This window comes from Ambystoma mexicanum, chromosome 12 (genome assembly GCF_040938575.1).
Source record: "Ambystoma mexicanum isolate Mex_15411 chromosome 12, UKY_AmexF1_1, whole genome shotgun sequence".
Taxonomy (NCBI): Eukaryota; Metazoa; Chordata; class Amphibia; order Caudata; family Ambystomatidae; genus Ambystoma; species Ambystoma mexicanum.
In genome coordinates this window covers 624,591,593-624,605,259 of record NC_090936.1, presented here as the reverse complement: position 1 = coordinate 624,605,259, position 13,667 = coordinate 624,591,593, and the positions used below count along the sequence as shown (strand labels likewise).

At 44.9% G+C, this 13,667-nt stretch overlaps 1 protein-coding gene across 1 annotated transcript in view; it reads right to left on the bottom strand.

Moving 5' to 3' along the window:
- The window catches only part of UBE2N (ubiquitin conjugating enzyme E2 N), a 192,454-nt gene that overhangs the window by 82,279 nt on the left and 96,508 nt on the right, over window positions 1-13,667 (bottom strand). The window contains exons 2-3 of the mRNA XM_069629077.1: window positions 5,171-5,417; window positions 4,814-4,954 (exon numbers count right to left, since the gene is read on the bottom strand). Coding sequence (XP_069485178.1) covers window positions 4,814-4,954; window positions 5,171-5,417 — 388 coding nt within the window. The remainder of the gene's footprint in view (window positions 1-4,813; window positions 4,955-5,170; window positions 5,418-13,667) is intronic.

The following is a 13,667-nucleotide window of genomic DNA, read 5'->3' as shown; positions in this document are numbered from 1 at the left end:
CTGGGACTTGATGTATTTGTTGAGGCGGCAAAGGTCTAGGATGGGCAGCCGACCACCAGCCACCGGTCTTCTTTTGGGCGAGGAAGTACCGCGAGTATACTCCGGAGCCCCAGAGCCTCTTCGGGACAAGTTCTATCGCACCCTTTTTTAGCATTGTTCATACCTCCAGAAGCAGCTGTGGCACATGGTTTTCCTTCCTGGCCACGGGTGGTAGACGGGGACACTTTCTTTGGAACTCCAGAGTGTGCCCATGGGCCAGGGCATCTAGCACCCAACGGGTCAGTGGAGATGGACTCCCACAAGCTAACGAATTTTGCCAGCCGGCCTCCCACCGGGGTGCTGGGGTGCCCCCCCCCCCACGTCCCAGCCGGTTCAGTCTTGCTTTGCCGAGGCCTTGCCACCTTGGCGACGACGATGTTCTCTGGCCTTGCTGCAGCCGCTGTAGGCTTCCTGTGATGAGGAGCGGCCGCCTGGTGGTACGATGCGGAACCGCAGCCGAAACCTTTGGAGGCACCTTGAGACTTGCCTCCGGAGGTCCGAAAGGACAGACTATGGAAAGAACCCAAGGCCCAGGCCGTCTCGGTGTCTGCCTTGATGGCCACTGCCTTCCCTTCGACAGGAACATCCTGTTCGGCATGTCCAGTACCCAGGTCTGCACGGCCCGACAGAAATCGGTGGCCTTGAGCCAACCGCAAGGGTGAAGGCAAACGCTGTCCTTCTGGCAAAAGCCAGTGATGACCGTGGCCACTGTGATGGCGTGGTCAAAGCCACCTCGCCTTCCTGCAGGATTTCAAGGGCTTCCGCCCTCTTGTCGTCTGGGAGGAAGTCCAGGAGGGGAGAGACCTTGAACCACAGCTCCCTATCGTAGCACGCCATGATCACGAGGGCGTTGGCCGCTTTGATGGTCGTCGCTGCCGACCCATCGTCCCATGGCATCCAGTTTCTTCCCCTCGCCGTCCGGTGGGGAAGTGGAAGTTGATGCCGTCGCCCCTGCCGCTGCTTTCTTGGCCGCTGCGGAGACTACCGAATCTGGGGACGGCCGTGCTCTGAGGCACATAGGGGCAGAGTCTGGGACCCGGTACTACTTCTTGTACCGGTCCCTCTTCACAGGGGCCGTGGACGGGTTCTTCAGCAGCGAGAGTCCTTTGTGCTAGATATCGTCCAGTAACGGGACTGAGAGGACGGTCTTCCTCTTGGCCTCCCGTCATTGGTAGAGGAAACCCTTCTTCTGCTCTTCGGGGCATAGCTGGAAAAGCTGATGCCCTGGCGATCATGGCGCGAAAGGAGCTAATTTCAGAGGGAAGGGGGGGGGGAACACTGGCAGGGAGTAATGGGAGATCCATCCAGTCACCACCGTCAGTCTACATTCCCGTCTCATCCCTTGGTGGAGAGGATGGAGGTGTAGGATTGAAAGGAAGGGGGGCTGGATTCGCCTCCGCTTGTTCGGTGGGCTCCCCGACGGTCCAGACACAGCTGGATCATCCGCTGGGGGTAAGGGCAACCTTGTCCTTATCTCCGTACACAGGGTCTGCAAAGCCATCAAGATTGCTCCTGAATTGTCCTGTGGCTTAGGTATCGGTTGCAACGGGTACGACGGCTGAGGCGCGGGGTACTCCGTTTCCTCCGTGGCCCGCGGCTCCTCGTCGGCCCCACCGTTGCTCTCTACGTCCGCCTTGTCGGGATCCCTCCCGGAGGACCAAACTTCCTCGAACTTCTTGTCCAGGATCTTTTGACGCCAGCCAGCTCATCCTCGGAGGTGGTATCTGTGTCCGTTATGGCTACCGTGCCCGCCTCCCCCTCTTTCTCGTCCCAGGGTGTCACGGGGGGGTCTCCGATAGGCTGGAAAGATGTTTCCCACTGGGGTAGCCTTCGCAGGCTTCGCCAGGGCCGCCACGACTCCAATCGAGACCTTCGCCAGTTGAATCGGGGCCTTCACGACCTTGGGCGCGTCTGAGGCCTTCACATTGGGGGGGGGGTCACTGCCTCGCCCCCCCCCCCCCTTGGCTTTCTCCATCGGATCGACCAGGGTTCTCAGACTTCCTCCCCTCCCCCCCCCCCCCCCCAAGCCAGAGCTTAGGCTCATGGATGATGGCGCCGGTGACATCGCGTCCTGCCTGGCAGCTGAGGAGCCCGAACCAACGGTGCTCCCAGTGCCTGCGGACTCACGGTGCTTTGCTTTTTGTTGGCCCCTGACGCCGGAGCGCCCTCAAAGGTCTTAGAAGAACGCGCGGACTTCCTCTTCTCACCTGCTGCTGGGCTCTTCTCCAGGCAGTTGGCGAGCTGAGAACGACGGTCCTTCACCGTCCAGACTGACATGTTCTTACAGAACACACAGTCCTCCACGTGCGACTTGTCGGCGTGAAGGCAGTCGAGGCACCGAGAGTGCTCATCTTCCTTGAAGACATTCTGCAATCTACATCCTGCGCAGTTCCTGAACAGTTTGGATCCAGTAGGCGTCAAAACTCTGTTGTCCTGGGCCATGTCCGAATTGGGGTAGGAATCAAAAGGTCTTCTGGAATCCTCCAAGAAGTGTAATTCGATGAAAATCCGCCCTTGAGGGGCGTAGAAAAATTCCGAAACGGGTCCCCATTAATCAGAAGAAGAATCGGAGCTTGAGGCTCGAATTGACCGAAATAAAATAAGAGCAAACTCTTCAAAAAAACGCAATACGCAGTAAAAGCTCGAGAGCTAAGCACGAGGACTCCCAACACTTGAACGTGCGGTAAAAATCTGAAGATGGCTGCCAGAGGAGGGGCTTAGGTAAAAGGGCAGTCATTGGCTGGGGGGGGGGAAGTATGACCCAGAGACCAGTGATTGGTTATTAGTAGAAAGACAGTTCAGAAACGAAACAAACAGATTTTTTCTTTGCCAAGGATTCCCAGCCTGACGACAGGGAATATTCTTGAGCATGTGAATCCATCCCAGACCCCATGCTGGAGAAACATACTACAGTCTTCCAAGATTCCATCAAAATCATTGGCAGGATCTAGGTATTTTCCTTGAAGATGCTCAGTAATTTCCCCCACAAACACTCACCTGTTTAAGTGGAAGACTGCACACATTAAAGTCTTAAGAATTTCTGTGTTGTACAACTTTTACCCTCCCTCTACCCACCCCCAAATGAGGATCACAACTTGAAAGGGAACCATGACTCACAGCACAACTAATTTAAATAACCCAAGGCCATAGAAATGAAGCCTCTTCCCACCAACCCCTACTAAAGAAAAGTAAGATGGCTCCATGTGCTGTGTCTGCTCATGAGATTTGAATTCCTATGAACGGTGCCTAGAGGTAGTGAAGTGTTTCCCCAGAGGATTCAGAGATGAAGTAGTAATGCTACCATAGCCATCAGCTAAATATTTTTTTTATTTCAGTTTGCTTGTACTGTGTTAGCCAAGGGTTGAATAGAATGCTCATCCAGAAGAAAACAACAAGCCAATACCTTAATTAGGCTAACAAAATCATTTATTTTACAAGCTTTCATGAATGTCCCCACTTCCTCAGGCAGAGATTAAGTGAAGATTTTTCGTTTTTTTGCATTTGGTTTTAAAATCAAACCTTTTAATTACAAAACAATTTACTATTTTCTTTTTAAAAGAAATTCTCACTTTGCAAACCAATTAACCTGGGGAAACCCCCATGCCGCACATGTAATGATATTTCAAATTGGCTTTACCAGAGCCTCAGCTGGGAATCCATCATACTCCAGCAGATTCTGGTTGCCACTAGTTTAGCTCTATAACCACAAATGCTTCTTTCAGAAAGGCTAATAAAGCCAGTGCTAAGGAGATGTGTTCTAGCATTGAGTCCACCAGTCTTCTGCCCAAACCGTTGTTAAGGAATGGTAAAACCTCCCCAGCCACTTTGACCTTTGATCTCTCAGACCAGGACATGTCAGTGTTAGATGGTACAATGACTTTTTTGAGATTTATACAATCTACATTCAAAATCTCAGTTATTACCTTTCTTACTTCCATAACTTTTTGGCGTCGGCTTAAGCACATGAATTGGGCACAAAAGTACCTGCTAGGGAATCTTGACAGAAGTTGCAACTGTGCCCCTAGCCCGTATGTCTGGGAAATTGTTCCCATAGAGCTTCGAATTTCTCCTGCTCTCCAATGTCTCTATCCAGTCTAGATTGTATAATTTCCTTTTTCCTTTTTACCTGCACTGGATTCACCAACAGGCTGGTTTCAGATTCATTCAGGTCTGCTAGTATATATAAACAGACTGAAGAATTTGAAAAACATCACAGCATTGCAGCTTACATAGCTCCTCTTGCTGATGCCCAGTTATCTGTGCCTGCGTGTACCCATTTGTAGATTTGCTGAGAAAGACATATCTTGGATGTTACTCCCCCACACATTGTAATCTCATGCTTTCGGTATAAAAGTTTTTGAAGGTATACAAAAACCACCATTGGGATTGCAAAACAAATCTACTTTTTGTGCAACTAAGCTTTAATGTGGTATCCTAAAAAAAGCACTCAGTAAAAAACTGGATAATTCTAATTGATTTTTTATAACGCGCTTATTACCGAAGAGGTTTCCAAGCTCGGAACCGGGATTCGAACGTGTTGCTCAGTCTCGTCTTGCTTCCAAGACGAGCACATTGCCACTGAGCTATATTACCCGTGACACGATATATACTTTCTTCTTGTTATTAGGTCTTGAAACCTGCACATGTTCAAGCACAGAACTAATCGAACATTGGTGGATAAAAAATAAAAAAATAAACATGTTTCACTAGCCCCTCGGAGACTAGCAGTCTATATTTTAAACAAACAAAAACGAACAGTGTACGCATATAGTACCTGTTTCTATGGCTTGGGCTTCACATGACTTCCACTGCTCCGCTACATCATTTGCTAACGGATCATCTGGATTTGGAGCACTTAACAAAGCCTGAATTGATAGCAGAACTGTGCGGATCTGCAAAGCTGGGGACCATTTGTCTAAAAAAAAAAACAAAAAAAAAAAAAAACAGAAGGGTTTGATGAAATCACTGCTGTATTCATCATGCAGAAATCAATGTAATTAGTTTGCTTGCACACATTTGAAATGATGATTGTAAAATGGAAATTGTGTTAATAGGATGAGGTATGTGCAACCAGACACACACCACTATATCAAAACAGTTTGGGAGCAGTGGTAAAAATGCCAGGACTTACCTTTCAAAATATCTAAACAGATTCTTCCCAATTTGTCTACATTAGGGTGATATATTTTGGTCATGAAACGTACTTTGGGAGCCGCCATTGGATATTCTTCGGGAAGGAATAATTCAAGTTTAAATGCTCCTCCTTCAAAGGGAGAATCTTGGGGCCCTGCAATGACCACATGAAAATATCGTGCATTGTATTCATCCGGTTCCGCCTTTATACCAGGGACAGGTTCTGCCAGCAAGCGCTGGGTTTCCTGAAAGAAAGAAATATAAAACACATTGACACCTAAATTCTTACTGTGAAGGGAAACTTTTAGTGCCAGCTCTTTTAAGCAATAATCCCATAGAATGCAATGTAAATTATTTGCTTAGTATTTTTCAACAATGTATAAATACAAGGGTGAGAAGCACAAAAAACTAACTCAATTGTGTAATCTCAAACTATACAGCTGCAATACTAAAACGGAAAAAGAAAAAGAAAAAAAAAAAGTCCGATAGATAACTGAATGCTCTACCCCTGAAAGCAGCAGTAACACTATAAAAAGATATGAAATGGTTCAACGTGCGTTTTGTTTGCCCACAATAGGGTACACTTATTAGTGCTCCTTTTCATATTCGCACACTAACAATAAAACATCCAATGTATTGCAGACATCAGGAGCACAAAAAAAATTACAAAAAAATAAATTGCTTGAAACGTCTCTTTAAGCCTATCATTGGAAGTTTCCTGTTCGACAACAGGTGATGGATTCAGTTTCGTAATACAAACAAATTTGCTGAACTTTTCTCTAGGTCCCAGACGATTCCCCTACTCATTCCCCCACCAAAAATTATTTGGCCTGGCTTGTGGCGGGAGGAGAGATTATAGTAAATGAATAAAATGCGCATTTGCGAGTAAGTCATACATAGTTCAGATACCAGATCCATCTTCCGTCACTGATGCAATCATGCTTTTCCTTTAATTTACCTCTTCCTATCTCAATCCGACAAGGGTCTTCAGGTAACGACCTATGTAACTGAATTCATCCACACCGTTTTAGATATTACTACTGGTGCACAGGATCCCAGACCACTGGTCGATGGATTTGTAAAGCACTAGTTTACCGTAATGAAAAGATGTGTAGCCTCTTGTAAATTCAGACTTGTGATACTTGCAGCTTATTTCACTTATCAGACCACCTTTTTGTACCATTTTCCCAATCCACATGCTGTCTGGTAATATTTGCCTCAGGGACCAGTACATTGACATCCTATGTCTCTGGCAAGGCAACACTGAGGAATTGCAACAATGTATATTATGGCTCAACATCACGCCCAATTTACATGTCACTGCCCTATGGAGCAAAGAGGAGATTGTGTTACACACTGCCATACTGTACACTAAACCCACAGATCACAAACACCTTACTTCAATATTCCGGTCAACACCCACATCATCTCCGGGACAGTCTTCCGTACAGTCCACGTAAAAAAAGCGGATTACACCGGCTAGGCTAACTGCACAATAGATACATTTTGCGAAAGAGGCTATCCCCTACATTGCGAACAGTGAAGCACTCCTCCAGTCTGCAGAACAGGCCAAAACAAACCAAATATGTGCTTGCGTCACACCTTTTTCCAGATATACCCCTGGGTTAAAACAGCTGGTTCGCACACACTGGTCAGCCCTATACAGGTCTAATTTGACAGGCTCCCAACTACGGTTTGCCCTGAAAAGGGGCTACAATCTACGTGACAAACTGGTAGTACACTCGCCCTTGACCACCCCTTAAAGGCCACTTAATATTGCTTGGCTTTTTGGCCATTTCACGCCATCACCCATTGGGCACCATTCATGTGGTCATTGTACAGCATGTCCGTACAAAAAAAACGCATTAATTGTGCTAGAAACACTTTACTTGAACCATTCAACAGTTCACCACTTGTCAGACCAAATATTCCATATACGTCATCTTTTGCCCTTGTGATCTGTGGTACATGGTACGACTACACAGAATTCTTGCATTTGCATCAATGAAAATCGATCTAAGATTAGAACAGGCCAGACTCTAGCACCTCTGGTCAAACATTTACAGGATTTGTGCTGGTTCATAGTGGAAGCTATCCACCCCGATGTAAACAAACACTACTCTACACGCAGGTTACCTAAATTAAAACATTGGATACATAGATTAGATACTCACAACTCCAGTCTCAATAAGACCATCAACTGCATCCATCTTAATGTGAGCGATTTACAGGTGAGCCATTAACCAAAGTGATCCACAACTTTGCCAACAACCTGTGTTGTCTACCTTGAGACAGCTTCTCCATTTGCATTCTCCATTGACACTGCTGGTCACTTGGCACTCCACGCCAGCTCCCACTGCCACTACCCTTTGTCCACATTTAAGTGCATGTCTGGTTCAACACATTTCTGTGCTGCATTTTCCACCACCTGGTCAACTGGTGTCCATAGCCAGACCCATTTGCAAGACGAGTGCCACCTTTTCAGTAGCCTACACGTCACCACAAAGGAGGGACTGGCCCAGGCAGTTATTGTCCTTCCTTCTTGTTCACCTATTCACATCGTATCCATTCCGACACAGGAGTTGGAACTGATTTACTGGCATCGCGTCTCCATTCAAACACCCAGGAAAAGCACGAAATCGCCTCTCAGCAACACCCAGTGCATGCATTGCAAGGCAATCAAAGTTTGCATTATTAGACACGCCAACCCTTCTCTTGCACCACTTAGCCATGCATCCTTTTCGGCCTCAAGGCGGTCATGGTTTCATTTGAGGCAGTCAGCACATTTCCTCCATCACGTCGGACAAGGTGTACGGCTGCATGCATTTCGGATGATGTGGCAGCGCCCCAATAGTATTCACTATGAAGGCGACGGGAAGCCCGCATGTTACATGTTTGCGATATTCAGTCGGTGCTCCCCTTCGTCCATATTCAGCACAATGATTTTGGTCGTTTAACTGAATGGGTCACACCTAACGAGGAGCTGTCTCATCACCCCTTCTTTGCACCAATCCTCATTTCTCATCACAGGCACATTTCCTAGTCCCATGGGCTTTATAGTAAGCACTGACCTAGTGTCACTCTCCATTACCCCACAGGAGCCTGACCAGACTTATCCTTGGGGGCTGTGCTGATATTTCTACATTTTATGGTGGGACTACATTCTGATACAAACTTTGGCCACCCGGTTTGTAAATTGAATCCTATGAGTGAAGACCTTTGGGTACAGGTACTTATTTTGCTAAAATATGTATTATCTTTATTACCTACAATAAAAAATGATTAAACTAAAATAAAAATAAAATGACCTTGTGGTCTCTCGTTCATTTCACTATTGGATGGAGCCCATACATTGACCCCCTCACTTTCAGCATCCAGAGTTGCTGGGAATCACAGATGAAGTAAGTCCACTTCTATACCGGTGTATGCTGCTTTGACTCATCCTTTCAAAGTCCTGAAGAGGGGTGGGCCCATTTCTCTTTGTGCTGGAATGCGGACCCTTACAGTGTCCCGAAACTCGAATCGACGATGCTTTCTGCACTTTAACTAAATTGGTTGCTCTTGAAACATTTTTGATAGATTCCTTTTTTGATTAACTAACATCTTGTACATATTTTTTCCATTGATTTATGTTTTTAACTTGTGTCCTGGTCCTGTATTTTTAAAAATATCTTATAGGTTTAATGTCTGTTCTACTTTTTACTACACCCGTGTTTCCCGTGCTTTATTCATAATAAGGTGGCTACAGTATTTGTATACATTTGTTTGATGATACTGTTTTTTGCATCATATATTTCTTTTTTTGTGGAAATTTTTGTTCAAAGTAAAGAACGCACATAAAAATTGGTGCGTTTGATCATCACTTTGTTAGTTGAATGGTTTTCTCTGTTGCATTAAATAACCATCACAATATGTACTTAGCACTTCGGTTTTGTGTTGTGGAGCTTTGTATGACTCATGTTCAGACTTTGTATATGATTATCTGTAATTATTTTTTTAAAGCCAAATATAAAACATTTTTAAGCAGTAGGCATAGGTCGCTTGCTAATATGATGTCTGGTAGGCATCGGACACCAATCAGGTGGCTCAGCAATACTACTGATAACACCTCTCCCAATCTACCCTTATTTACATCCATTCCCAGATATTAGCACACTGCCCGACTGACATCACCCACGCCTCAAAACAGAGCCGCGGGGCCAAAGTTTATTTTGCCCTCTTAGTACCCCATGAGCTGTAATGCCCAACCTCTACTTAGGCTTTTTCTTACATCATTGCTTCTGCTTGTCTCTGACCGTGCTGTGTACTGGGGCGTTTTGTGATGGGTCATTCGCCGGGTTCTGCGCATAGTGGTGATGGTCAAGGGGTATGCCTGGCACTGCCTCCGAGCTCCTAGGGCAAGGTCCCCACCCTCCAAAATCCAGGCACTCCAAGGCCTCCTGGGGTGTATGATACGATATGATTGGTTATTTATAACGCACTTAATAAATACCCAGAGGTTTGTAAGCGTGGACACAGGGATAGAACCTGTGGTGCTCTGGGTCGTCTAGCTTTCAAGGAGTACACGTTGCCCCCGAGCTATCCTCCTGAGACTGTATAGCAATTAACGTAGAAAAAACATTATGCTGACCTTGTACAGAGGTCTACACAAGCCCGAAATATACCTCAAACATTGACAGTTTGTGGAAAATTAAACCCGTTGTGGGAAAGATTTCATGCTCATCAACCCATCAATGACAAGTTTCCAACAGGCAACAGACCTGGTGCAAAGAAGTAAAACACTTCATAAGAGTAATACAAAATAAATAAACTGTACGACTGGAAACCTACCTAGCACCTGTTTCAGTGACTCGGCTACACCCCTGCAGGTAGACTTAACTACTTCCCATTTTATAGTTGGGGAAAGACTGGCCATCAAGACATACCATCTTTAAAAGTGCCCATTAATGCACAGGCGATTAATTTCCTAGTACGTGCCAACAAGTAAAAACAAGAATAAGGGAACTGAAGCACTGAGATAATGCGATTTGTCAAGTGTGCAAACCACTTTGGTCAAGAAGGGATGCAGAGTTTGGATCCATAGCCTCTGGTTTTAAAAGTGACTTCACTATATTTACTCTTCTTATCCATATTTTCTATTGGATACAGTGCTTTATACCAGTTAACCATTTCCTCATTTGTCAGATAAGGAAAAGAGTGGGAAAGATGCCCCAAAACACGCAATTTTAAGCAAGTGGAGAAACCAGGGTTCGAATCGGGGGTATAATTAGACCAAAAAGTTATTGTGTATAGATTGGATCTCACCCAACCTTGACTTCCAAATGACATCACTGGAAGGGTCAAAATATCAGGAACCATGTTGATGGGCCATTGTGCACGTCCCAAACAATATTTTCATGAACTCTAAAAGTTCAGCATTTTAATAAACCATGACAGAAATTAGACTTACTATGAAAAGCAAAATGCTTGCCATTAAAATAAGACTACAAAAAGTATCAGTGCTATACACGGGTTCCGTAGACAAGCATGAGAACACTTCTAGAATCAATGATCCTGTAGGTCGCTGTTCCGAGTCCCTTGTCGCTTGATGTGCTTTGCACTCTGCAGTAAACTGCACCGAAAATGGGCACAGGTGTACCCCGGAGCAGACGTGGAGGAGAGGTGAGAGTTGGTGTGCTGTAGCATACTGGAACCCGACTAGCGCAGTGCAAATATCTTGGGAACGGTTTGTTCTATGGCCTTCAAACATGGTTTTCAAGACCCTTAACCAAGTTTTGTCACTTGCGTCGAGACACTTAATGAGCTTTTTCAGTCCTTCGACGACAACATTGATATTTCTCCGATTTCAGGCCACCATCTCATGTGTGACGGGGCTTAAATCCAGGGAAAGCGGTGGGGTGTCAATGCACATAGGGGTTTGTGTGAGGAAATCAGATGCAATATTTAATAGTAAAATTCAAGGTCAAACATTTTCAACAGATCACTGCATGGGGTGAACTCTCCTCAAAAGGTGAACTAGATCTTACTATAAGTTAGTAAAAAGCACCTCAAAGTACACATTTCCGTGGATTTATTTTAAAATGATGCTTTATTGGCATTTAGGTGTCATCTTGGAGCTACAACCTTTTGACAAGTAAAAAGGGGAACTACAGAAACAAGAGGGCTAAGATTTCCCCCGGTACCTCTTACAGGGTTTAAGTGGTAAAGCAAAACTAGAATACGAGTAGGTTACACTTATTTGATAAGGTGCCAACAAACCGAACCAAGCTATTTAATATAAATACAGTAGGAAGGAGTTCAAATCAAGCCCAATATGCACTTGCTCAGCAGGGATTCTAATATTTGTAGTAGATTTTTTTAACTCCCAAATGGCATAAAGCCTCTTTGTAATTGTTATAATTTTGGCAGCTTCAGGGATATAAAGTCGCTTCCCATTATTACACCATGTGATAAAGTAACGCTTAGGAACCAGGTAATCTGAATCAACAGCAACCAACAGTCGTTAAACCACACCCTCCTCCCCCACCCTGCCCAGGAAGTCCAGCAAGAATGCAGGCCACACCATTTCCACTTGCAAATTGGGGAGTGAAAACTGGAGTGGGAGTGTAAGAAATCATTTGTATATGGGGATCTTGCAACCTGGCAAGTGCTCTGCTTCCATATGCGCTACAGACTTTTTTTTTTTTTTTAATTATTATAGCTCTTTGGTTTACACAAAGAAAACCTTTAGCTATTTTTACCGAAAAAGGAACAGAAAACATAAAAGAGAAGAAAACTACATAAAAGAGGCAAAAACAACAAGTTCAACTATACAAAATCTAGACGAGTTAATTCTATCGTTAAGGAAAACTTAAAAAACCATTTTAAAATCTAGAATAATGCAATAAAAATAACACAAAAACAGGGATAGCATTTTCCCAAACTTCTGTTCTGCAGATATGCTAAAATGTTAGACATTTATTAAAATGCCCGTTTCTCGTTTCCTTTCTCTTTTTCTTTTATGTTGCTTAGTGTTTAACACTGCAAGAGTCTGCTTGATTTCAGGTCCTTTCCAAGAGGTTTGTCTTGTCCCTCAATTTTTTCAAAGATGAACTGGATAAATTTTATGATCGCAACATTGTTTGAGATCTTATCTCCTTTCCAGCAGGTATGACCACCAAAGATCAATGTCCTTGAATCTGTATTCTTGCCAGATATGACCTAAGTACATCTGTTGTTCACCTTTCACAGTAGGGCATTCCAGCAGCAAATGTTTGACTCTGCGTTTTCCCTGTGACCCAAAAGAGTGAGCCAATTGTAAGGCCACAATGTAACTACTTGATATGCAGTAACTCCCTTAGACCCTGCTCTCAAGCGCTTCAGGTGCTGAGAGCTACTGCATCAAGAATGGTTTGATGAATGCAGAAAAACCAAATACAGTATAATGTGTAAACGAAGGTCCACCAGTGGACAAGCCTCAACTACAGTCCTTGAGGGCGTCATATAAAACCTTTAAAATAAATAAAAAAATTTCACCAGCAGATGGGAGGACCTGCTTAACGCATGCAAGAATGGCGATTCATCCTCGTTCTGGAAACTGGTGCTGTGAAAGAATCGAAATGCACCCGATACTTTACAGTGCAGGATAGCCCCCAGATAATATCACTTTGATGGGCGAAGACAGCACACTTTTGAAATCGAGCCAATCCCTGGGGGAACTCCTTGAGGAGAATACAAGCTCAACTCATGGGTTAAGTTGCCGCTGTCCTTGTACGAATGCATATCCTTGCTCAAAATGGTGGTGGTGCCGAAGTTATTATAGCTGTTCAGCGGCATCCCAATATGGCCAAGCAGTACATGTTTTGATACACTTCAAAAAATAGTGTCCAGTTTTGCCTGGGGAGGAGGCACCCCCAGACTAAGTCGGCCAAAACTATGCGAGTTATGACAATGGCGGGCTGGTGGCCCCCAACTTTCTCCTATACTATTACTCTGCACAGGCATACTTTGCCAAATACTGGAATAATAGCGCTTAACAATTTGCACATATACACGCCGAAGAGTTTGCGGCCTCTCCCCTCAATCTGCAGAGTATGATATTCACTAGGGTCACAGAGGAGAAAGTCCGCTATCTTCAACAGTGCGAGCATGGACATGGATACTCAAAAGAGTGCGATGTGGTACTCTGTACTGGCCGCACCTACCGCTGTGGCACTACCCTGCACTTGAACCCACTATGGACCGTACCATACAAAGAAGATGGGACCCAAGAAAAGAGGCCAAAATCAGATCTCTTTCCTGAGGGACTATTTCTTACTGCTGCAGAAATCCAAACCAGAACAGGCCTTGGCCTATTTACAATCCTACAATATCAACGCATGAAAGCAGCCTGCATGAAGAAATGGCCATCCTTCCCGAATTCACCCCCTACACAAATTCTTAGACATTCTGACACAAGAAGGATTCGCGCCTTGAAACACTTGTGTATAGGCGCGTTACAAATGCCATATCATATC